Here is a 25880-nt window from a genome sequence, read left to right as displayed (position 1 = left end):
TTTGCTCTTTCACACTCTGGGTCTCTCACTGTTGGCTGGTTCTGTTTGGAAGGAGTTAGCTGCCGTGAAGGGAGGTGGCCATGTGAAGAAGCCCACCTGAGTGAGTTTGGAAGCAGATTTATTCCTCATTGAAGCATGAAATGCTTTTGCAGTTTTGGGTGACACCTTGATTGAAACCTGGGAGACTGAGCCAGAATTACTGGGCTTATCCACTCCCCAATATTAGCCCACAGAAGCAGTGGAATACATGTTTACATGTTAGGAATCCTTAGTTGATGAGTTAAAATAATTTATTACAAAGCACTATATAACTAATAGACCATGACTGTTCTTGGTTTGTGCTTCAAATGTACCATGTTTAAAGCATATTAATGTGGGAAATCAAGATGCTTACTCAGAAGGCTATGCACTTTTGTCATACCTGAGCTATAATTTTAAAAATATGTAACATTTGTTTTTGTATCACTGTCATTGTCATCCCCTTGCTCATTGATTTGCTCAAGTGGGCACCAGTAACATCTCCATTGTGAGACTTCTTGTTACTGTTTTTGTCATATCTAATATGCCATGGGTAGCTTGCCAGGCTCTGCCGTGTGGGCAAGATACTCTCGGTAGCTTTCTGGGCTCTCCGAGAGGGACAGAGAAATCGAACCCGAGTTGGCAGCATGCAAGGCAAACGCTGTACCCGCTATGCTATCGCTCCAGCTTTGTTTTTGTATTATATTAAAAATGTGACCCAAACGAAAAATTTTAAATGTCAAATATTTATGCTAATTATCTCATTCTGTCCTCAGGAAACCCTCTGAACCAAGGATCAATCCATCACCCTATTTTGCAAAGAGTCACTTTTAACGATGTTCAAGGACTAGCATGCAATGTTGGCATTCAAACTCAGGCCTTCAACATTTGGGTTATGTGCTCTACCACTTAATCTATTTCCCAACCCTATTATTACCCCATTTAATTTTTAAATTTTTATATTTTGGGGGTTGGGGATACACCCGGTAGCGTTCAGGGCTTACTCCTAGTCCTGTGTCTCAGGGATCACTCCTAGTAGTGCCTGGAGGACCACAAGGGGTGCTAGAAATTGAACTCAGATAAGGTTCTTGCCTTGCACACAGCCCATCTGAGTTCAAATGGGCTCTACTATTGCTCTGGCCCAATAGTTTCTTTTAACTAAAAGAAACTTAGAGGATGAGGAATGTAAGCAACTGGACCAAACGTATAGGTTGTAAGTAGAAATCATGATTCTAAAGCCTTAACCACTTAGTTTGTGGTGCCTCTTAAATAAAAACGAATGAATATAGTATGAAAGCAAGTCAAATAACCTTAAAATCTGACCATAAGTATTATAAGAGTTACTTAATAAGGATTAGAGTTTTCACAATTAAAATATAAGATGGGGGGGGGGGCTGGAGCGATAGCACAGCGGGTAGGGTGTTTGCCTTGCACACGGTTGACCTAGGTTCGATTCCCAGCATTCCACATGGTCCCCTGAGCATCGCCAGGGATAATTTCTGAGTGCAGAGCCAGGAGTGATTCCTATGCATCGCCAGGTGTGACCCAAAAAAGCAATATATATATACATATATATAAATACATATATATGATGGTATTAATCTTTCTGATGAAATCTTGCAAGAAGTAACTGTAGGAATGAGACAATATATATCAAACGACTCAAACTTTTTGAATACCTACTATGTGCCAGGCTCTTTGCTGGGTGTGTCTTTCCTAAGTAAAAATTTCTTTTTCTAAAATTATTTTCAAACACATATTATCTTCTATAACAGAGAGGAAATTGATGTTTGGAAACATCAATCCAAGCAGTGCTTGGAGCTGAATCTGGGTCTGACTGATGTTAAAATTCCAACTTTTCTTGAGACACCAAGTAGTTTAATTTCCTTCACTGGAGTGAGGATCAAATTTATAATGTTACCCCTCAACTTAGTAAGTCTTAATCAAGCCATAAATGAATAGAGTAACTCCCCATTTTAACCGGAGAGCCATCTGGCGACAGGCATGGCATGGTGCAGGCCATCATTCCTGATGAGTTCAGTGGAGTCTCACGACCATCCTAGGAAGCTGGGGCTCCTGTGCTACTCACCGATAGGGTCTGTGTGGCAGCGTGGGATAGGAACTGATAAACATCTTGGGACAAACTTGGCTCATTTTCATAGGGGCAGAAAGGCTCCAAGTGGTGCTCAGGGGAGTCTGGGGATCACTACTGGAAATTCTTGACCCACAGGGCTTAATGATCCAATATTTGGACCTTGTTGTGTGTTGTGGAACAGCTTGGATTCAGCAGTGCAGAGGATCCCCAGGGCCATACCCGGTGGGGCTCCAGGACAACATTTGGGGAGCCATGGGTAGTACTTGAGGAACCATGAGTACTGGCGATCAACCTGAGGTCTTATGTGATTTTTGAGCTTTTCCCCATCCCGTATCCATTTCCTACCCACTGTCACATTAAGGATAAAGCAGACAGAGACCTGAAATCATTGATCAGCATTTAACTGCAGCTACTTAATGAAAGACTAAATGCCTGAATGTGAGAAAGAATATTACGTTTCCCCCCGCCCCTGACTCCTCAAAACATACAAAGAAATAAAAATAGGGGTGTTTTCATGGGGCAAAGGACTGTAATCTGTTCCACATGGTCTGAAAAACACTGAGAAGTGTTATGTGAACCAAAAAGCCTAAAACAAAGGCACCCAAGAAATAGGCTCTTCAAGTGCATTAGGAAGTAAAAGCAGGATAATCCAACAAAGAAATCAGGGAATTTTATACTTCTGGACCCAGTTGCACTGGTGACAGCAAGTGAAGCTGCTACTGCAGAATTAGTATTTCCTGGTCCTTGGAAGACCTGAACTTCTGCCCTCTCTCCAATCACCTGCCTTGACCTCTGGGGGCTGCCACACCAAGGGAAACTTGTGTTCACATCTCTTTGGCTTGGCAATTGATTCCATTTGAAGCATAATTGGAATAAAACTTTAAAAATGAAATAAAAGAGTCTAATCTCTTGATGCCCACCTCTCTTGAAAGCAGGAAGAGTTTCTGAATTCTGGGTTTATATTCATTTGCTTCAACCACTATGTTGTATCAAAGACATTCTTGGTTGTGTAAGTCTAGAAATGTGCCAAACTCTCCCTCTCGCTCCAAGGAGTGTAACAGTACTGGGATGTGGTTGGGCAGGCTCAGGCAGACTGGCCAGGCTGGAACACGGGTTCTGTCACCACTGGTGTGATCCGCTTCTTCCTCACAGGCCTCTGTCTCTGAAAACCGGAGATAATAGGACTTCCCCTTCAGGGGCTGATGCAAGCTGATGCATGTAAAGCATTTAGAGCAATGTGTGGCCCAAAGCAAGCATGCCCAAAGATACCATTTGCAACTACTGAATAAATCTTATAGGTCGCTATTTATCACGTAGGCCCCAATCCTGAGCTAAGCCTGATCCAAAGGTGGTTCCACTCCCATATGCCTGAGCAGCGTGAGATGGGCCTCAGAATGAAACTGTCCCACGCGAAGATTCAACTCTTGAGAAATGAATTTATCGCAAGTAGTAACTATTTTATTGACATATTTACAAAATATTACAAAGCAAATATCATTCTAAGTCAACCGTATTACACAGGGGCTTCATACAGGCAAGACAAAGTATATGGAAAAACATTTACTTCTGTCTTTGGTATTAGAAATCTACACAAATTCGCAGCATTGAAAATTTCCAATACAAAGTTTTAAACATAGACAAAATTGTAACCGGTAATGTCATGAAAGGCTTGAATAGCCTCTCCTGGGGAAACCCCAGGTCCATGAAATGCAACAGGGAGATCAAACACCATGTGTATGGGAGGGAGTCTATTGGCTAAAATAATAATAAAAGAAACGGACAAGCTGCAATACTGTACACGGGAGTGTTTTGAATTATGCGAAGCTACTCTCTCCATGACAACAGTTTGCCTGACAGTAACTGACAGAACAGTCTCGAGACACAGTGTGGCAGGTAAGACTTTATAGGAAAGTATCTACTGCAGGAGTACACCTTATGGGTATTAACAGTCCTGTACAGCACATTTTATAAAATCATTTTCATGATCATTTACACATATACAAAACTTAACTAGTTTTAGCAAATGATAATTTTTCTAAAACACAATCACAGTTTACATAATAATGAGGTAAAGATGCTGAGTCTATCTGATTGGAGAAGTTTCTAGCCCGGGAGGGTCTTGAAAGGAGTATGTATATCCTCAGAACTCCAAGTTCTGCCAAGGAGACTGGAGAAAGGGCAGGCCACCCTCAGATCAGAGGCCATCCAGAACGTCAGAGTTAAGTGTTTCCAGCTTTGCTGCACCTAATTAATGCTTTTAATGCTTCCTTTTTTCTTCAAACATGAAACACTCTCCAATTCTTGTCAGAACATGACAGCTGCTAGGAAGAAAATACTTTAGGAGGAAAGGGCCAAGTTAATGTCTTAACTTGACTGTCTTGACTAGGGGTTCCATGGTTCCCAGGAAGAGCATGTTTAGACAAATCACATGAAAAGTGAAGACTTGGTCAAGCTAACGCACTGCAGTGACACCCCTTCATCAGTTTCCACCCACCCAGCAATTCCCCCTCACGTGGGAAGAGGCTCAGTGAGAAGCTCAGGACCCCCAAGTAAAGGTGATCAGGAATGCCTGCTGACTCCTTTTGTGCCCGTTGTGCTTTCTTTCCAAGTCCTGGCAAGAACAGGACTCTGAGTACCCCTGAAACAATGTGAGAAACAGCGAATACGTCCCAAGTCTTTTGCTGGGGGAGGAAAAGGCAGGTATTCATCAACGTTGTTTCCTTAAAACAACTCAAGCAAATTCTAGCCCTTGATCTGTTTCTGTAAACAATACTACCTTCGATTAGTTGCAAATACCTAAAATACACCAGGTTGAGAGGCAGAAAGTGAAGAACGATGTTTCAAAATAAGTCTATGGATTCAGGAAGGTGGTGAAGATTTAACAGGAGTACGCTCTTTTATGTATTTTTTTTTCTTTTTTACTCTGTATAAAAAAGCATGTGAATGTAATTAGGACATCAGTTGAATAATTAAAACCCCTCTGGGACATAACGCTTCTGAAGCAAACCTGAGCATTTGCCTCTTAACTTTTATCATGAGGAACATCTGGGGGTAAAACTGTTTGCCAGGCAATGAGTCACCTTGGGAGGCAATTTAAGACCAGTGCTGCTGGACCTGTCCAGTAAGCTGCCCGAATGGCAGGATGCTTATTTTTTCTTCATGCTGGGAAAAACAAAATTAAACTTCTGTTTCTTTGAAACATTAACAATCCTGGTGAATGGCCATGAGAAGAAAGTAAATATGTGTTAAGTATTTACTAATGACTGGTGTTCCATGGTGTCTGATCAGATGAAGTTAAAAAGAAACAAGAACCAATGTATTTGCAGGGCTCTTGGGAGAAGAAAGATCTTGGCTTTTCCCTGGTCCCTGACAATGACAGACTGGCAGGCTGTTTCTTGCACAGCTTGGGGCAAACCATTAATCTGTCAGTACCAGCATCTTTTGAAGCCCCAGTGTTAAGACTAAGAGGGGAAGAGGAAGAGGATGTTTGACTGGTCACACGTGCAGCTTTTTGAAATACTTTAGTTCACGATGCTGTGCAGACTTGGGTTCCTTCCTTCTCTGAGTTTTCAGTGTAGGGAGCAATGCTGGGTTGGAATTTATTCATCCTCTTCCACATAGGTGGATGGAAACCAGCCCACCTGGAAAAGAGAAGAACCCACACAGATCATTTCATTTTCATCGCAGCCCGGTGACAACCGGGAATTTATGCATGGCAAGTGGCAAAGGTTGGTCAAATGGCTCCAAGACTGCTCAAATGAATGCTGGGAAGGGAAGAACCTAATGCTCTCAAGTCGCGATCTCATCTACTAGTACACAGAAAACTGTGTGAGCTGAGGCTCCTTTTTCTGCTGTAGAATCAAGATGAAAAGACAGGGGCGCCATGGCTGATTCTTTCCAATTTACATCAAAAGAACTAAAGAGCTATTTTATGCCACTATAAAACCGATGCTCTGAGATGTAGTGGCTGAAGGATGGGAAAAAGCTTCTCAGTCCTTTCTCCAAATGGGAGGGTCATCGCACTTGCCCCAGTGAGCTTTATGGATGCCATCATCAACACTCATCCAAAACACTGTCCTCTGACCAGGGAGGGGCTCTGAAGCTGCAGCTACACTGGGGGGTAGGAGGGGGGGATGCAGCTATGCGCTTGAGGGGCTTCTACCAGGCAGCAGGAAAGGTGCCAGCCCCTCCCCGCCTTCACCATGTGAAGCACACAGGAGAGAGAGCAACGCGTACCCGGCCATTGACCTCTCCTCGCCACCAGCCATTGGCGCTCATCTTCGTGTAGATCTTCACCACGTCTCCTTTCAACAGGGACAGTTCCCGCATATCCCGAGCACAGAAGTCGTAGCGCGCAATGGCAATCCCCAGCACTTTGGGACTCAGCACTGCAGAGAAATGAGGGCCAGTCAGTTGATTTGCAGTTTAACGACCAGCAGAGGCTCTAACCAGATGAATGTTGCAGATGTTATTGAGATGCACGGCCGTGATTTCATTCCAGACTAGTGATAATGGCAAAGGAGCTTGAAAGCAGCAGAATTGCTGTTTCAATCCAATCAGGTACAGTCACGTTCATTTCATAAAGTTCAAAGAATCACTGCTCTTACCACAGGCTTCATAAGAACTTTAAACATGATGCACACAACTGAGTTGGGGGTGGGTGGGAGGAGTTTGGGGGTCCTGGGGAGAGGGAGTGGGTAAATTGGTGATGGGTGTGGTGTTAGAATAATGTGCATGAGAAACCCTTATCAATATCATTGTAAACTACTATATCTTAATTAAAAATTAAAGCAAAAAGAACTGTAAACACAGAATTAGTTTTCACAAACACCTGAGTTAACTGCTGTCACTAAGATGACAGAAAGTAAAATAAAAAGAATCTAATGTAATTAGCACAAATTTCCTACTGATAGCATAAAAAAAAGCTGTTTCTAATAAGAAACTCGACAATTACAGCTTTATTTATTTTTTTATCCTTGTAACCTTTCTGGCTGAAACTCAAAAGAGTTCAGGATTTTCACATTAAATATGTCATCACTTCCACACCAGTTTTGTGTGTTTTAAAATGCGTCAAGGATAAACTCAGTTATTATTTTAGCTAAAATTCCCCTGATACAAGGAAGCTTAAATTAAGTGTCATAAAACACACTGCCATTTCATTTTTTCAAATAAATACTGCCTCACAAAACACTTTTACTAACATATGTAATCAAAAGAAGCTGTCCGGCTGCCCACCTATATTCTCTCTGTGTAGATGGTGGGAGTGGGGGTGGGCTTGATTTTTAAGCTTCTTCACCTGCTGTCCTGGCAGTAGAACTCTCCCAAGTTATGTGTTTCATAACTCAATTTACATTAGCTTTCCCACATGTTGCCTTATGGGGTTAGAAAATAATTTCAATTATATGGACAGTGATTCTCTGAATCGCTCACCTGGGATTGGTGGGACTTTATAATAACCCTGAAATTTTAAAGAATTTTGAGAAAGAGGTAAGAAAACAAGTGGCAAACGCCCTGCACTGTACCCGTGGCATGCACAGGCGGTCCATCACAGCTCTGGCTTCCCGGAGGGTCGGCGCCCCTGGAGTCAGACTCCCTGACCTATCATTCAGGACTCTGTACTGACAAGTTCTTTCTAGTTTCCAGGGGTCGATCATAAGGGGATAACATTGCAGCAGAAGTCAGAACTGCAAAGGGAGTAAAAGTGGTCGTTTTATTTTACTGTTTGGACTCAAACCACTTCGCTCATTTTTCTAGTGCAAACTGTCCTGTGATGGGGCACCATTCTCAGCGTCGGTGAAGATAAAAACATCCTGGTCATCAACTCAACAGAGCAACCTTGCCTGGGTCTCTGAGCACCTTTAAGCCCAATTTTTTCTCACTTATAAAATGAAAGGTCTCTTCAAAAAGTGTCTAAGTCCTAGTTATAAATTTTATGGCTTCATTGGGAGTTACAGGTTAATTTTCAAAAAATTCTATAAGAAAACCTGTTTTAGCCCCAATACAGTCCCAGACATTCCACACATACCTTCATTATATACTCTGACTAAATGACAGAAATTGAGAACAAATGCCCATGCACAGAATAATGAGCACACAATTTTGGTTTATTTCTTAATGGTAAAACTTTAGCATGTTTTATTTCTCACTGTCTCTCTTACTCTCTGTCTCTGTCTCTATCTCTCTCTCTTTCTCCTCTCTTTCTTTGTCTTTCGGTCATACCCAGAAGTGTACAGGGCTTACTCCTCGCTCTGCACTCAGGGATAACTCCTGGCAGTGCTCAAGGAACCATCTGTGATGCCAGGTGGGGACTGAATCTGGGTGAGAAGTGTGCAAGGCAAGTGCCCTACTCATTATGCTATTGCTCAAGCGTGTAAGCATGATCTTAAATAAAAGTTATGGTCCTCAAAAACCAAATGATTCTTACAAAGTACTTCATCCCTCCCTTTGTCTCTGTTCCCTTCTAATCTCTTCCCAATAGATAAAACAGAAAATTTCTTAGTGAAATACATAAACACACACACACACACACAAAACTGGAGGGTTGAAATGTCATGGCAAACAATGGTTTTATGACAGAGAAGAGTGCATGGTGGAAAGTGACTGAGGGACTGTTTGGGGTAAGATGTATCTACATGAGAAGCCACACGGAGAAGTTAAAATATTTCACTTAAAAATAGCACCAAGTTGCAAAGACATAAAAAAGCAATAAAGCAGTACCTGACCAGAAAGGAGTGGAGGAAGGGGGAACAAAGCTGTAGTCTGGAGGAGTGACAAGAGAAAACCCACAGAACAAAGAAGGGGCTTCAGAGAAAGAAAAAGAGAGAAGCAAAAGAACATTTAAGTATCGGCAAACATATATTTTAAAAATCCATTTTGTTGCTGATGATCACAAGAAAACTGCTGGACTACTAAACTTTGCTTTTTACTTATTTTTCGGTATCAGTATTTCTAAATGCAAAACAAACTGAATGTTTGCATTGGGGGTGGGTGGTACACACAGTGATGCTCAGGGTTTACTCCTGGCAGGTCTTAGAGGACCATCTAGGATGCCAGGGATGGAATCCAGGTCAGCTGCTTGCAAGGCAAATGCCCTACCCACTCTACAATTGCTCTGGCCCTGACTGCTTTAATTTTGATTGGTGTTTGTTCTGTTATTCAAAGCAGTCTCTCCACTTACAAATGAACACAGCAATGTCCCTTACATGGCATCACTGACACTCCTCCATCCATGGGGAGACTTTACCTTGGCATGGTGTTCAATTCCTACTCTTACATCACTGGAAATAGGGAGTTCTATAAATTTTTAATGTAAAATAGGTCTCGCATCAAAATTCATACAAAGAAGTCTTTCTATTTTATTTTTGCGTTTTTCACTTTTTGGGTCATACCTGGAGATCTTCAGGGGTTACTCCTGGTTCTGCACTCAGTAATTACTCCTGGTGGTGCTGGGGAACCACATAGGATGCTGGGGATCCAACCTGGATTAGCTGTATGCAAGGGAAGTACCCTACCCGATGTACTACTGCACTGGCCCCCAAGAAATGAGTCTTAAGGGTGGTATCAACAGGACATGTAGAGCCCATTCACTCATATAACCTATGGATCATCTTTTTTTTTTTTTTATGGATCATCTTTATTCTCTGCCCCCACCGCCAAGTATAATCATGTCAGCTAATTTCTCAAAACAAAACTTAGAACACTTACAGTCCTATCTGTAAAATGCATGCAGTGACCACAGGCTTCCTTGTTACGGAGCACAGAGCTGTGTATCTACTGCAATGGACAGACCAGCACTGCAGGTGTGGGCCGTGCCACGGGGAGTGATAAAGCTCTCTGCCTAGACCATGGTGCCACTGTGACAGAAAAGGAAGGCCAAGCAACACAAAATGTTTTCCAAAAAATTCACTCTCCCACTCCTCCACGTAACTGATGATCTGGTTGGGCTGTCTTTGTCTGAAACAAAGCTCACTTTTCCTTGCGTACTTACAGGGTGGTGAAGCTACTGGCAATCCTGGCCATGGCATATAAGCTCAAGCAATGGCTTTCAACCTCTGGTTCTCAGCCTACTGTTTGTCTGCAGGTGTGAGAAAGGCCGAAAATCATGAAGTGGCGGGGAGTAGCTTGGAGACCTTGCCTGGCAAGGCGACTGCCACACTCTCTGCCTTTTTGTTGATTTGATTTCCAATTTATCCTATTTGCATTCAAAAAAGTTTCAATGTGGTCAGAGGTGCCATCATGAAAATATTTATAATCTGCACAATTCCTTTATTGGCATACAATGTAACTGGTACACCTTTTATTTCCTTGAAATCATGATATATGTTTTATCGAAGAGAAACAGGGAAGGGGAGAAGACCATATCTAATTTCACATGTGAAACCCCTCATGCTATTACTGGCAGAAAAACCCAGTGCCAAGATTCCTACCCTCTATCTGTGAAGATGTAAATTAGCACCCTCCATTCTATACTTTACTCCTGAACAGGCACCTGGATTTTCTCCTTGAATTGTTTCTAAATGCTCATCCTTGAATCTCTTTGTGAGAGCATTTCATCTATGAACAAATAAGACTATTATTTCTAATGAAGGCAGCTGTAATATACCCAAATCTATTTCAGATGGAAGAATCTCCAATATAATAAAAGATAAGTTAGTATTAGAAGGCAAAAAAAATCAACTAAAGTACAAGTAATTGCAATTTAAGTGATCTCAACAATGGGAATATATAGTTATGGGATTATTGGATAATAATTTATCATATTAAACTGAGTTCCTGAAATATGTAATGCTTTACCAGTGAACCTGATTCTTTTATATGTATATGTATATATGTATATATATACATATAAAATATCTCTCTCTTTTTCTCTCTCTCCCTCACTCCCTCCCTTCCTCTCCTACACACCCACTAAATGTGGCCCTGACTTTGGCCCTAGTAGCCCCTCCCACGAGGGAAATCACTGAATATCTGTTGGTGATTTCACATGTCTTCATGACACCTTGGGAGAGAATACCTCTATCTAGGACCTAACTGGTCTGAAACAAATCTTCCCAGTAAATCCTGTTCAACCTCCCAGAGATTTGCTCTTCATTTAAGTAACTGCTGGTGTTTTTCCAAAGGCCCTTCTCACAATGTCAATTAACATACTATTGACTCTTCCTATTCACTGGCTTCTTCCGAAATATAAAGCCATTCCTTCGTCGAATTCTCAGCCCCAATATCCTAGTTCAGTACATATCCCAATATGGTATACATGCCATTTCTCATATAGAACAACTGCTTCCAACTTTCTTCCCATTTTCCCCCAATGCTAAATCTCAGCTACTTACTCTGAACATAGGTTCATTAATCTAATTTTAAAATGATGAAATCTAAATTCTTAACCTGTGTTTCAAGGCATTTCCTGACTTCCTAGCAAATCTTCCATTACCTTCTCATACTTTTTTTCCATCTAAACCAATTTTTAATACTCTCCAAGGAACTCAGCTTCCATTTCAACTCAAAAACTGCTCCTACTTGTGAAAGCTGTTTCTTCCCCTTTCCTCTGCTGACCTTAACTTCCTTGTAGCCAAAGCTGAACTCAGGCCCCTCCCATAGGTCTTCCCTGTCCAGTCCAGACAACACTGCCACTTTCACTATCCTTTCTCACCATCTGGTAGGTATTGCATCATGGAATTGCTGGCTCTGTTGTTTAATTACTGCCTGTGCTCCTGGATTGTTCTCCAATTAGTCACTGACTCTAGAGACCAGGGGCCAGGTCATATATTGCTTTGCATCCCCAACAGCATCAGGTCCAGTGCTAAACAACTGAGGCTGCTGAATGGACAAGTATCTCAGCAGGGTATTCAATTTCATAAGCTCCTTATGTCCCCTATTCCTATTTGTTCAACATCTTTTGCTTACTTGACTTCTCGATATGATTTCCAATGAAAAAATAGCATATCACAAAGGAAATAATGTAAAATATGTTCAGAGCCCATTTTCCAAGATCCCTGAGAACAATTAATTATCAGTCAAACTCCTACAATGAAGGCCTATATTTTCTCATACATGTAATAGGTATTAAATAGTACATAGTATTTTTTTTTTTGCTTTTTTTGGGTCACACCCAGCGATGCTCAGGGGTTACTCCTGGCTCTGCACTCAGGAATTACTCCTGGCGGTGTTTGGGGGACCATATGGGATGCCGGGGATCGAACCCGGGTCCGCCGCATGCAAGGCAAACGCCCTACCCGCTGTGCTATCGCTCCGGCCCCCATAAATAGTACATAGTATTAACTATGTTATATAACAGAGGAAACTTAAGCGTAAAATGTTAATAGGTTTTTTCTGCTATTCCTACCTATATAGCTCTTGGACAAACACGTTAAGAATTGCCAGGGATGCTTCCACATTTCTACATATTGTAGCATGACTATTTGCTGTCCTGCTATATAGAAATATATAAATTTCTACTTTGTTTTGTTTCTCAGTTCTCTTGAGCCAGCAAAATAGCATTTGAATGCTTAGCAACTAACATAGACATAAGTATAAGCTAAGAAGTTTTCCTAGAAAAGCATGGATTGAAATCAAGATGTAAGCAATGTCAGAAGAAGATATTTGATAATATTTTTCAGAATGGGTTAACCTGCAAAATGCATAGAAATACTGAGAATCTATTTAACTATTTTTTTCAGAAAGAATATTTATCTATTTCTATATACAGATAGCACTTCCTATAATAAACTGCTCCTAATATGCTAAGACTGGGCTAGTATAAGAATTGCTGGTAAATACATATTCTGAGGCTGAATTAGAAACAACCAGTGAGTGACAGTGACATGCAAACAGTACGAAGTTGATGGCATCTTCTGACCCTTTCACTTCCTGGACTAGTATTCACCTTCCTGGATAATATTATAATAGGATGCCTATTAGTACATCACATTGTCTGACAGAACTTCTTGAAAGATAGGGCAGTATTCTCTGAGGCAGTATTAACTCAATATTGGAACTTTTAAAATTAATTATTTGCAAATGGCATGCTTTAGGTACAGACCTTTCCTAGTTTAAACAATTTTAATTCTTACTGGTACCAAATAATAATAATAATATAATAACAATAATAATAATAATGCAAAAAAGCCTTGCTCAGAGACACCATTACATTCAGGCAGGTGTATGACAATTTTTCCATGATGCTACCTGGCATTTAGTTGGGTTAATGTTCATGGAATGTTATCAACTGACTGCCTCATAGTCTAGTCACTTCAATATTTCTCATTAGGAAATAATAAGAATATACTTCAGTATAATATGTCATGTATTATTTATTAACTTTTCCAAGCTATACAAGCAAATTGTAAAGTACTTACAATGTTTTATTTTAAAAAAATTGCTTAATTAGAAATAGAAACCATCAGCATACTCACATAAAATGAACTGCCAAAATTACTAGTGAATATTATTTAGATCTGAGACCACTACAAAGAAAGTCAAGAACACAGAAGTATGATAGTTTAATAAAGAATAGTTTTAAAGCAAAATTTAAAAAGTACTAGTGAATTGGCATCTGATGCTTATACTTTTGTCAAGGCATCTTTTGAAAGTAGTATATTCTGCTTTGGTCAGACAATTAATGATCATTATCAAGTAAAAATCCACTGAATTGCCAGCAACTTTCAACGTTTTGTAGAGTAGGGACTAAGTTCAATGAAATGTTCTTGCTGAAGAACATATCAAATTCACAAATCATTTTGAACTCTCAGTTATCCATTACATGTATTAATGAGCATTACTCAAAGCATTTTCTAATTATTCTCCAGGACTAACCACCTAACACCTAGCTTTAAGCCATAACAACCCCATGTGTTCACATTTATCTATGTACCAAAATGGTGTTAGCAAAAGTCTCAGGCAATTGGACCAATGATAATCCTACTCCATGGTCCCTGGGCACCTGTTTCTCTGTAGGGGCGGAGAGGCTTTCCTGAAGAATTATGTTCCTATGTGGGATGCTTTGATGAGCGATCTGGGAGGCTCTTTTTACCAACACTGTCTACAGATGGCTAGCAGCAGAGAACATGCTGAGCATTTAATGAATGTTTAATTTAAATGTGAGATCCTTAACCTGGTTTTATTTTAGAATGTAGGAATGCCTTCCTCTTTGACTTGCAGAACATTCATAGTACTGTCTGTCCACATATCTTTCACATACGAACAACCCCCCTACCCCCCCAACCCCCCCCAACACCTCATTGTTAGAGCTGGGGAGATAGATCAGAGGGCTACAGTGCACACTGTATGTGCATGTTCAGCCCCAGGAACTGCATGATCACCCAAGCACCACTGGGTATGGGCTCCCTACACAAACAAAAACTGTTCTTTAGAGTATTTACATGTTCTCTTTTCTGTCACTGAAATAATTAAAAATAACTAAGGTTGGTTTCATTTAACTGAACACTGACACCTGTTATATGAACAAACTTAAAACTTGAAATTCAAAGAATGCAGGGAAAACATCTAAAATAAAAAACTGGGGCAAAAATAAAAAGAGTTACCTTGCATTCAATGGTGTACAACATAAATACATAAACCAGTAACAAGAAGAAATTAGGATAAGATCTTAACTATTATTATAAAAAATTTATCATTTGACATGGCTAGGGATTTGATTATTTCTATGCATCCAATTCATCAATATGTGACCATGATTCTAAATTTTTACTTTTAAAATATAATTGGCAGAAAAATAAGTCACCATGAATGTGCCACACAGAGTGTTAAGTGAGATGTTTACAAGAGATATTACAAATAAGACAGAGCATCTGACTTCAAAGTTAGCTTACAAATTAGTGGCAAGGAAGACATGGCTAAGCAGTGAGAAAAATTGCTCACTTAGATTGATATTTTTTAATAGATGTTTTAATGCTCTATTTGAGCCTTTCCTGAACAAACAAAATATCTAATCTTTCTGTTGCTCTGGACAAAATCTCTCAGGTGACCATTGAATCTTCTCTTGCTATTCAATCTCACAGCTCATGTGTCAGAATATCCTGTTGAATAAGCTCAAAATATCTCACCTAATGCAGGACTGCAGTTGCCATAGCTGCCACCATCTCTCAGGGAATTACTGCAGGAACCACTAACTAGGTCTTCCTCTTTCAACTTTATCTATTCCAAGGACTTTTCTTTTTCTTTTTTTAGACCTGAAGCTAGATAAACCTTTGAAAAAGTTATCGTAAGTAAACCCATCTCTCTCCTTTGCTTAAATCCCCTCATGATGGTTTTTCATTTCCTTCAGAGTAAACTAATTTCTTTAAGACCATCTATGACCATTCTTCCTCTACCTCCGTGACTTCATTCTTGGCTACTTTTCCTCTTGCTCCTTCTGCTTCAGTCACATTATACTTCTCTATGCCCCTTCCTTTGCACTGTTTCCTGTCACCTCAGAATCTTTATTTAGGTACTTCCTTCATGATGAAGTTCTCCTGATGTCTATTCAACAATCAGGAACATACTTTGCTAGTGTCATGTGATAGTGAAATCAGGGTTTAGTGGAGGGCAGCAGCGATACAGACTCAGAAATGAAGGAAGAGCGCCATTTCATCTTCCAGACTTCCACTGTTCTATTGCTTACGCTGGGCACAGGTGGTGTGTAGACACCATGGGTGGCGTTCTGGCATTCTGCTTTACACAATGATCGAGTACTTACACAAACTCATCATGGTGAAAAGCACCCTGGTTGCTATGGACTAAGTATGTGTGTTCCTCCAGAATTTACAGTAGAGCCTTTGGAGTACCTAGATCATGAGGGTGCAGTACTCCTGACTGAGATTATTAAGTGCGATCCCAGAGAACCCCCTCAAATAGCTCATTTCTATCAGATGAGGACACAGAGAACCAGAAAGTGCTCTCACCTGTAAAAAACTCTACCAATACTCTAGTCATATCTCTCAGTCTCTAGCAGAATGCGCAATGCATTTATTCAGAGTCATTTTAGTCTGTGGTACTTTTCTATAGAAGTCTAAGCAGACCGAGACATATAAAAGGTCTTAGAAGAAAAAAAACCTTTGGATAGAATCGTGCTAGTCTGTCCACCTGTTGAGATCATTCAGAGCTAGTGATCCATCTTACTGCTTTGCTTACCACAAGGAAGGGAAATGAGTATCCAAATCTTTTTCTCTTCACCACATCCCCAGATGAAATTGTAAACAGGTCATTGACTAGAACTCCTGAGCACCATTACTTTGTAATATATGTTTTCCAGTGCAGTCACCTCCTAAGATACAATATAATTTATCTATTATCTGCTTTTTCCTACTAGTATATAAATCCCACATCCCTCTTGAGGAGAAAAAAATTAACTGGAAAAAAATGGAGCTTTGAATAGGAAAAGCACTCTGACCTAATAAGTGACACAATATTGAAAGTTCTCTGTTCGGTTCTAACAAATCTGAGTATATTACAGGAGTGATAGATAACAATGGTAACAAAAAGGCAACCAATAATATCAGGAGAGATTGAGTAAGAGATGGGACTTTCTTGGAAAAGAGAAAGAATACTTAAAAGAATATATGGAAAAGAATATATAAAAATAAAAGAAACAAAATGGGAAAGAAACAAAATCAGAAAATACACCAGGTGAAAGGTTATGGTAGAGTTACATAGTATATCCACTCTAAGTAGCTCTAAAGATGCTAAAGTAAGGACAATTTATTGATAAACACAGGATAATATTTTGTTCAAAAATAAATTATTGTTTCTGCTAATGGACAAAAGTCACATAAACTGTTCAAGCAAAGCTTGGTAATAAAACTTCAGGAATGTGATGAAAGGTACTTGCTTCTAAAAAGATCCTACCTAGACTGATAAATTATACATAAATTATAGGAGAAGCATGCAATGGATTCTCCTTCAGAGGCCCTGCAGAAGCCAGTTCTGCTAGTATTTTGGCATTAGATGTTTGGCTTCCAAATTGAGAGGAAATACATTTTGATTATTTTAAGTCACCCAACATATAGTAACTGTCATGGCAACCCTTGGAGACACCAATAGGAGATTGGAACAAATAAAATTATATTGAAATGACAACTGACCGAGGTGGAGAGAAAAGACAAAAGACTAAGAATAAGGCATCAGGAAATAAAGGCAGATAATATCACTATGTTGAATAAAGGACCACCTACAATTAGTGGATGTTTGGGCTCATAAAGAAGGAGGTAAAATATATTCTAATGACTAAGAAATATTGGTTAAGTCATCATCCCTATGTTTCAGGAATCATCAGAAATAAGAAAACTTTATATTATATCAAGTAAAATAAGACAAATCACACAAGAAAAGTTTGTAAAACACTAGTTAAAATTAAAGTTAAGCATCTTTTCAGATGCCTGATAGAATAATGAGATTACATTCATGGGAGGAAAAAGAAAGAAGTCATCCTGCCCCCAGGCCAACTACTACTATTTTTACAAAGGTATTTGTAAGGTGCCTACAGTCCAGAGAGCCTTTGTCAATGTTATAGGAATTGCTATACTATTTGCCAGCACACAAAGGGACACACAAATTTATATTTTTGTTTTCAAGCTTGCCTATCATCCCATTGTTTCTCAAATGTCAATTACAAGTAATATTTTAAAACTTGCTACATCTCTTAGATTTTGACATGACCAATTTTGCCTGTCTGAAAACCTGCTTTGTAAAAAGCACTTTGCAACTGAGAAGCAAAAGAATGTGGCTCCTTGGGCTTCTAGGAAACAATGCACCAGGAAAAAATAAATAAACCTACATATCATTATCATATTCTAGGAAAATTATGAAATAAGGTGTTAGCAATTCATAAAACTCTCAACCCACATCACTCTTCTGGTGGTCAACTGCCCACTGACCACTGAATATACAGATAATAAGAATTTGTGCACAGCTGAATGTATTACCTTCTCCTCTCTAACTTTATTTCCTGATCAGTCAATGGTTTCACCATTCAAGAGTCATCCAGAGAAAATCCTTGTATATAATACCTGTATATAATACTTGTACCTCAATTCCTTTATCCTGTAAATGTGGTCTTTAGAATATAGCCAAGTATGCTGTCACAGGACTGTTACAGGACTGGAATAATAACACATCGAGTAGGGCATTTGCCTTGTATGTGGCAGACCCAGGTTCAATTCCTCTGTCCTTCTCAGAGAGCCTTGCAAGCTACGAGAGTATCCCGTCCCCATGGCATATTCCATTTGCCAAAAACAGTAACAAGTCTCACAATGGAGACGTTATTGGTGCCTGCTTGAGCAAATCGATGAACAATGGGATGACAGTGCTACAGTCCTACATGCTGTCGCTATTTAATTATTTGACTAACTACCATCATCCCTCCCACTGACATCATCAATAGCTACTCAACTCATCTCTTTTCTGTTCACGTCTCTGGAGCCATTCCTCAATAACCAGTAATCTTTTAAAACAATGTAAATCTATTTATAGTATCTTATTCTTATGAAACTTATATATATTATATATATTATATATAAACTACATCAGTATACATACACAGATATATAACTCTATATCTATTTACTTTGCTCACAAAAGCTTGACCCCTTTCTACTTTCTTAAATAAATTTATTTCCTTTAAGATCCTTCACACAGATACTTTTTAACTATGAGGTTACCTCTCTGCCCTGCCAATCCTCACATGTCCTTTAAGTTTTGCCTAGATATCCCATCCTCAAAATATCTTTTCATCATGTTATCAGTTAAACAGATGCTCCTATCATATACTGTGCTTCTGTCTCAAAATACATTAAAATGTATAAGAAGTGTGAAATTATTTTGAGAGTATAGCTGTCCACCACCTTGTGTTTCATTCACTACCATTTAGCAGAAGGTCAGATACTCGGCAAATGCTGAAGAAATAGTTGTCGAATAAGCGAAGGAATAGGTACTGATACACTTAGGTCATAGGCAAAGAGCAGAGTTTTGAGTACAACCTGCTCAGTGGTAGACATACATCAAAACGAGTGTACCAAGCTGCTCCTTCACTGGAACAAGGGAAAACGGAGGCTGCTGCCACATCCTCCCGATGCTGTTAGACCCATTCAGCTAATGGCATCATCACTACTTTAAAACCTGAAATATAGCTAAAAAAATGTAGCAGGAATGGCACGAAGAACCCCAATACTTTTCACTGAACTCTCTCAAAGGTTACTATTTTACTATTTGCTTTATTAACTTCAAGAAATAATTCCTTAGTCTTTATCTCTGATGACACTGAGGATATCCTTCTTAGAGCATCAGTCCACATGGTACATGGTGACTGTTTTGTCTCATTACTAGTGATGCTAACTTTGATCACCTGATTAAAATATTAATTTCACTTAAAATATAATTATTAAATTAAATAAAATGTTTATTTAAAAATTAAAAAATTAAAATATTATTAATTTTACTTCTTTTTAAAAAATTTATTGAATTACCGTGAGATAGTTATAAGCTTTCATGTTTGGGTTACAATCATACAATGATCAAACACCTATCCCTCCACCAGTGCACATTCCCCACCACCAATATCCCTGGTATACCCCCTCTTTCCCACCCTCCCCCTGCCTGCATGGCAGACAATGTTTACCATACTCTCTCTCTCTACTTTTGGGCATTATGGCTTGCAACACAGACACTGAGAGGTCATCATGTTTGGTCCATAATCTACTTTGGCAAGCATCCCCCATCCCAACTGGTTCCTCCAGCCATCATTTTCTTAGTGATCCCTTCTCTATTCCATCTGCCTTCTCCCCTCTGCGCATAGTCTTCCAGCTATGAGGCAATCCTCCTGCCCCTTGTATCTACAGTTTTTTGGGTGTCAGCCTCATATGATGTTACTCTATACTCCACAAATAAGTGCAGTCCTTCTGTGTCTGCCCCTCTCTTTCAGACTCATTTCACTCAGCATGATACTCTCCATGTCTATCCAGTTATAAGCAAATCCTCTGCTCATTCCATCCAGGTACCAGCCCATGTCAGGGCTCCTTCCCAGAGCTGCTTTTAATTTTACTTTTTTAATATTGAATACACCAAGGGCAGCTTTCCAGGCTCTGCCATGCAGGCAAGATACTCTCTGTAGCTTGCCAGACTCTCTGAGAGGGACGGAGGAATATAACCCAGATCGGCCAAAACCAGTAACAACAAGTCTCACAATGGAGACATTACTGGTGCCCGCTTGAGCAAATCTATGAGCAATGGGATGATAATGATACAGTGATACAGTGATACTTTAATAAGTTCTAAGAAAATACTTTAAATTTATGTAAATAAGAAATTTAAAATGTGACTATTTCTATTCTGGTTCAACTAATTCTCTATAAACACAAACCTTGGAACATGTTTAAGGTCCACTTATGGATGATGAAATAACTAATCATGCAACTATTCCAAATGCAATAATCTATGAACATTCCACCAAATCTCCTCCCTTGCATATAATGAAAGAAACTTAGAATTCTGCCTTTAAAAGAATACAATATCTTTTTCTTTTTAAAATATAATATCCAATCTTATCCTTCTTTCCTTGGATAAGAAAGCTGAAATCCAGACAAGCTAAGTGGATCAGTAGTAGACCTGGAAATAATTGGGTTCTCATTGTAGAGCAAGAAAAAACATAAATTTAGTAGTCTTTGTATATATAAAGGTCCTACAAATACTCCTGAAGCAGCAGTCTAACAGTTTTGCTGTGGACAATTTTTGAAAGTAATGGGATTCTTCCACATAAACAAAAAATGGAGCAAAACATTTGCCACGGAACTGCTGCAGTATTTTCCTTTCTCTTCCCCTTGCCCGTCCTTTGCTCTCCTTTGCCTTGCCTGATAGCTGAGGTCATCTGTTTACAATGATGTTGACAGTCATGGTCTTGGTGTACACTATTACCACACCTCATCAATACCAAATTTCCCATGAACCACCCACCATGTCCCTGAGTTACCCCCAGTTCACATCTCCCAGCAATCAGGTGGTCTTCAATGAGGTATCATTATCACACCAGTGAGATGGCATTTATCAAAAACACTAAAAACAATCAGTGTTGGCAGGGATCTGGAAAAAAACATGGAACTCACAGTCACCGCAGATGGGAATGCTGTCTGGTTGAGCCACTACAGCTTCTAGGGAAGAATACAGATCACCATAATACCTGTGTTCTCTCTTCATTTTATTCTTGGAAACACTTGTTACTCCAAAGGCAAAACTTAAATCTCACAGCCCAGCAAAAGAGCCTCACCTAAAATGGGATCCTAATTTAGATATACAATGATTGTGCCCAGTAATCTGGAACTCTGTTCAATTCTAGCCAATATCTTTATATGCTTTATGTTGCATTTGCAGGAGATATTTTTATCATTAACCAGAAAAAAAAAGGTAATTTGATAATTTATCCATTGCTCACGGACACTCAACCCAGACCAATTTAGAAGCTACAAATGCAATGAGGCTCAAGGATTTAATTTTCAAAGATGAAAATTTTAAGAAAAGAAAAATAGTAATATTAGGTCTCAGGAGTTGAAACCTCTTTATCAATCTCTACTCAGAACGAAGGGAGGTAGGTCCTAGGTTTTACTTTGCATGTTCTGAATGTCTAAGTATTTTATAAAAGAAATGAGGTATTGGAGCCATATATAATTCACCAACTCAAATAAGACTTCTTAGTAAAATATTTTTAATTGATAGTAGCATATACAAAGCTATGGACCAAATTTAAGGTCTATGAAAACATCTTGAACAGCTTTACTGTAATATATATAGCATTTCTATTGAGGGCATGTACCATTTCTTCTCTATCTTTTCTGAAGATCACAAGATGCATAAAAGTAAAACCAGTGTTTTAGTTTTATCTGTGCACTGTATACCTGTACACTCATAAAAACAAAGATGTAAATTGCTGTAAGAGCTAAAATTAATAGCATCATGCAACTCAGAAATATAGGTAGAAGTTTGCTGTGTTTACTAGTATAAGTAGCAGAAAAAGTTAAAGTGGTAGAAACCAAAGACTAAGTAGTAGCTAACTTTTATTGTTTTCCGGGTGCCAGAAATATGTTTAAATATGCTCTAGATATGGCACACCTGCATTAATCCTTAGAACCATCTTACTGTTCTATAAAGTATCCATTATAGGATTATGAAATACCCATTTTTATAAGACAGTTTCATAAAAAGTCAGGTTATAAAAACTAAACATTGGAAAGTATAATAAATTATATTTAGGATTGTAATCATGTTATATGGTAATGAAAACAATAATTAATGAAAATAATAATTAGAACAATAACCCTGTGATGTGGACCAGTGTAAAATTATTTTTGATGACTGATATATATTAATTCGCTTGTTATTCTTTCCAGTTTTCATTGTGATTTTTTTTTTCTGACCACCCCATATCAAAACCCTCTAACCTAGAGTTATCTATATCTCCTCAATAAAATATAAGCTCCATAAAAGCAGAAAATTTGTTTCTGAACAGCTATACCCCAATACCTGAAATAGTGCCCAGTTGGTGTTGGGAATATAAGTAAATGAATAACTGATGGATAAAACCAAACTCTAACGAAGACTGCATCTTAAGTGAATTATTTCTTTTCCTTCTTATTATAAAAGTGTTGGACTGGAGGGATAACACAATGGGTAGGGCATTTGCCTTGCATGCAGCCAACCCAGGTTTGATTCCTCCATCCCTCTCGGAGAGCCTGACGAGCTACCAAGAGTATCTTGCCCGCACAGCAGAGCCTGGCAAGCTACTCGTGGAGTATTCGATATGCCAAAAACAGTAACAAGAAGTCTCACAATGGAGATGTTACTGGTGTCTGCTTGAGCAAATCGATGAACCACAGGACGACCGTGATACAATGCTATAAAAGTGTTTTATGGCATGAATTGCCACAAAATATTGGTTAGGGGCAAATGAACTCATGACTCTTAAGAAAAAAATGTCCTGTAGTACAAATGGATATGAAATCATTTTCAGGAAAGTAAAGAGAACAAAAAGAAAGAAAATGCTCAAAATGCCCTAATTGCTAAACAACTTTGAGCATTAAACTACTAAAACAATAGAGATAAACTTGAAGCTGGGCAACTTTACTCATCATGGAACACACTCTCTGGGCATATGCAGGAGCCAAATCTAGAGAATGTGCCTGGGAATTACCACATGGTGAAATAAGAGGGTTAATGAGCCTCCACAAATATGGATGGCAGTTCTCCCATTGCCAGCCTCTCCACACATGGTGCTCTAGAATGAAGAGAATAGCTCAAGTAGGAGTTTCTTTTAGCAACTTCTATAGTCTCTTGTTACTGGTAAGGTGAAGAAATAGACAATAGAGAATTCCATTCATCTAGATCCAGGGAAGTCTCTCAGTGGTGAAGTGAAGCTTCATATATGTGAGGCTCTGGGTTTGAATGCCCAACACCAGAAAACAAATGATGCAAGTAAGGCAAAGGAAAAAACCACTTTGACTGCTCATTCCATTCTCTTCCACAAGACTCTGGTAAAAGATATATATTATATACATATTTTTCATTTATAAAAAAAAGTTGTGACTTTGGTAGACTTTTAAGAAATTTGTGGGAGGATTATCTTTCAAGGGAGAACATTTTTTTAATGTACTTTTCCAACTCTTAATCTTTCCCTTTTGTTGATTAAATTAGCAGACATTTATTGATCACCTTATGTGCTATATGTTGAAATCCACCATGATCAATTCCTTCCTTTATGATGCAAAAGACAGATGTATAGGAGATGTATAGGAAATAACAAAGGCCACTGCAGTATCTCAGTTTCTGTGTTAGGTATTAGCAATGTATAGTCAGAATAGAGGTAGGCGTGTTTCTATATGAATAAGTATGGTATATAGCAGAATATGTTAGCAGTTGGGAAATGTTACCCAACTGGGGATCAGACCCAGAACCCTACACATTCAAATATATATTCTGAAACTGAACCACATCCCCAGCCCTTGATACACTATAAGATGTCTTTAAAGTTTCAACATAAAGTGTTTTCTGACTACTTTCATTGCATACATTTTATCTTTTACCATTTATCCTTGTGAAGAGACCAGCTATGAAGTAATAAAAATTGAGAAAAAATCCTGTCATTTGATGAGACAAATTACTTGTATATTTGCTTACAAGATTTTTACTTAGGTTTGAGTGTTATAGAGTTGAAATTTACTGTTTTCCAGGTTCTGTGTTTTGTGGTGGGGGGGGTTGAGTTACGTTGGTTAAACTTATTTTTTCAAATATTTCTAGATTTGACTATTTTGCAAGGCTAAAGACCCTGAGTAATAACAATGTATTCGTTTATCCTGCAAAACTTTTTAATTAAAACATATCAAAATAAGAGAATGAAATCACACTTAATCCACAATTTGCACCTTAACATTTTCTTTGCATGCTATATCTATCTTCAAGAAGATTATATGCCATTAAAGGATGATACAGAAACAGTTTTTGACTTGAACTCACATTTGCATTACAACATACTTTGTGTGCTCATCTCTGCAGATTGGTGGTGGCACAGTTCATCTGGAAATAAAATGACTAATATACACTTTTAGAAATACTGTTACTAGAGAAAAATGTTTTAATCATTTCAAAAATATTATTGGAGAAGGAGAATTAAACGTAAGTTGGAATGTTAGGCAGAATGGGAGAGCTGTGCACTAGCTTTGCTTAAACACCGTCACACAATAGCATCATGGCTACAAACATGTGCAAACTAAAAAGGGTTTGGCTAAAAGTCTGAGAAAAGAACAACGCTTCTAGATGAACATACCCTTAACATTACTTATGGGCTTCTGAACACAAACATGAGTTTTAACTTGCACAAAAAATATTTCTAGACATGTTTATAAAACTGCCAGTCTATATGATTCTGTTTAGGTTAAAAAAATCACTTGTGTCAAAAATAAAAAGCATTGGGGCTGGAGCAATAGCACAGCGGATAGGGCATTTGCCTTGCATGCGGCCAACCCGGGTTTGGTTCCCAGCATCCTATATGGTTCCGTGAGCACTGCCAGGAGTGGTTCCTGAGTTCAGAGGCGGGAGTAACCCCTGAGCATTGCTGGGTGTGACCCAAAAAAGCAAAAATAAATAAGTAAAATAAAAAAGCATTATTATATTAAGTGGTTGTATTTCAATATCTGGAGTGAAGATCTGTAATGTTACCAAGCCTCTGGCCCTGAAATGAGAGCAAACGATATTCTCTACTGTAATACTCACAGCTGTTGCCGGCTCTATTACCCCTCTGTGCTGCCGAATGCTCGGGCTCCTTGTACGGAAACTGCAGAGTCGTGTCTAAGGTTCTGAATCCTTCTTTGAGAGAATGATGTTTGTAGTACTCCACAAGTTCCTTTAGGAAAACAGAATCAGGTATTTTTTTTTCTATAAGAAGAGTTTTATTGTCAAGCACATAAATATTTTGATATAAAACAAAATACAAATGAACTATTTAATGCTAAAGTTCCATAAGTGTAGTATAAGGATAAGTAAATGATAATCTGACACCCGGATGCTCAAGACACCTAGCTAGTTATTATCTTAGCTATTCAGGCTATTCATAATGTGAGTTACCCCTTATTGTTATTCATGTTCAGAGGATTATCTTGACAGTCTTCAGTCAGATGTGGCAAATGAAAAGAAACCATATTAAACCTCAATTTCAGACCAGTAATTATTGTTATTTATGAAATACTTGCCTTTCTAAATAAAAATAAAGGGAACAGCTGTTTGCTGAACATAAAGCCAT

The 25880-nt window shown here is 38.7% G+C and overlaps 1 protein-coding gene across 3 annotated transcripts in view; it reads right to left on the bottom strand.

The window, feature by feature from the left end:
- Positions 1–3549: 3549 nt before the first annotated feature.
- Positions 3550–25880, bottom strand: part of VAV3 (vav guanine nucleotide exchange factor 3) — a 397029-nt gene continuing 374698 nt past the window's right edge. For 2 of the 3 annotated variants that reach the window (XM_055145748.1, XM_055145750.1), the window contains exons 25-28: positions 25355–25484; positions 8831–8914; positions 6350–6501; positions 3550–5754 (exon numbers count right to left, since the gene is read on the bottom strand). In XM_055145748.1, the coding sequence (XP_055001723.1) occupies positions 5713–5754; positions 6350–6501; positions 8831–8914; positions 25355–25484 (408 nt within the window). In that variant the 3' untranslated portion in view covers positions 3550–5712. The remainder of the gene's footprint in view (positions 5755–6349; positions 6502–8830; positions 8915–25354; positions 25485–25880) is intronic. The other variant, XM_055145749.1, reaches the window with a different exon arrangement.

Source organism: Sorex araneus, chromosome 8 (genome assembly GCF_027595985.1).
Source record: "Sorex araneus isolate mSorAra2 chromosome 8, mSorAra2.pri, whole genome shotgun sequence".
Taxonomy (NCBI): Eukaryota; Metazoa; Chordata; class Mammalia; order Eulipotyphla; family Soricidae; genus Sorex; species Sorex araneus.
This window is presented reverse-complemented; position numbering and strand designations above follow the sequence as displayed.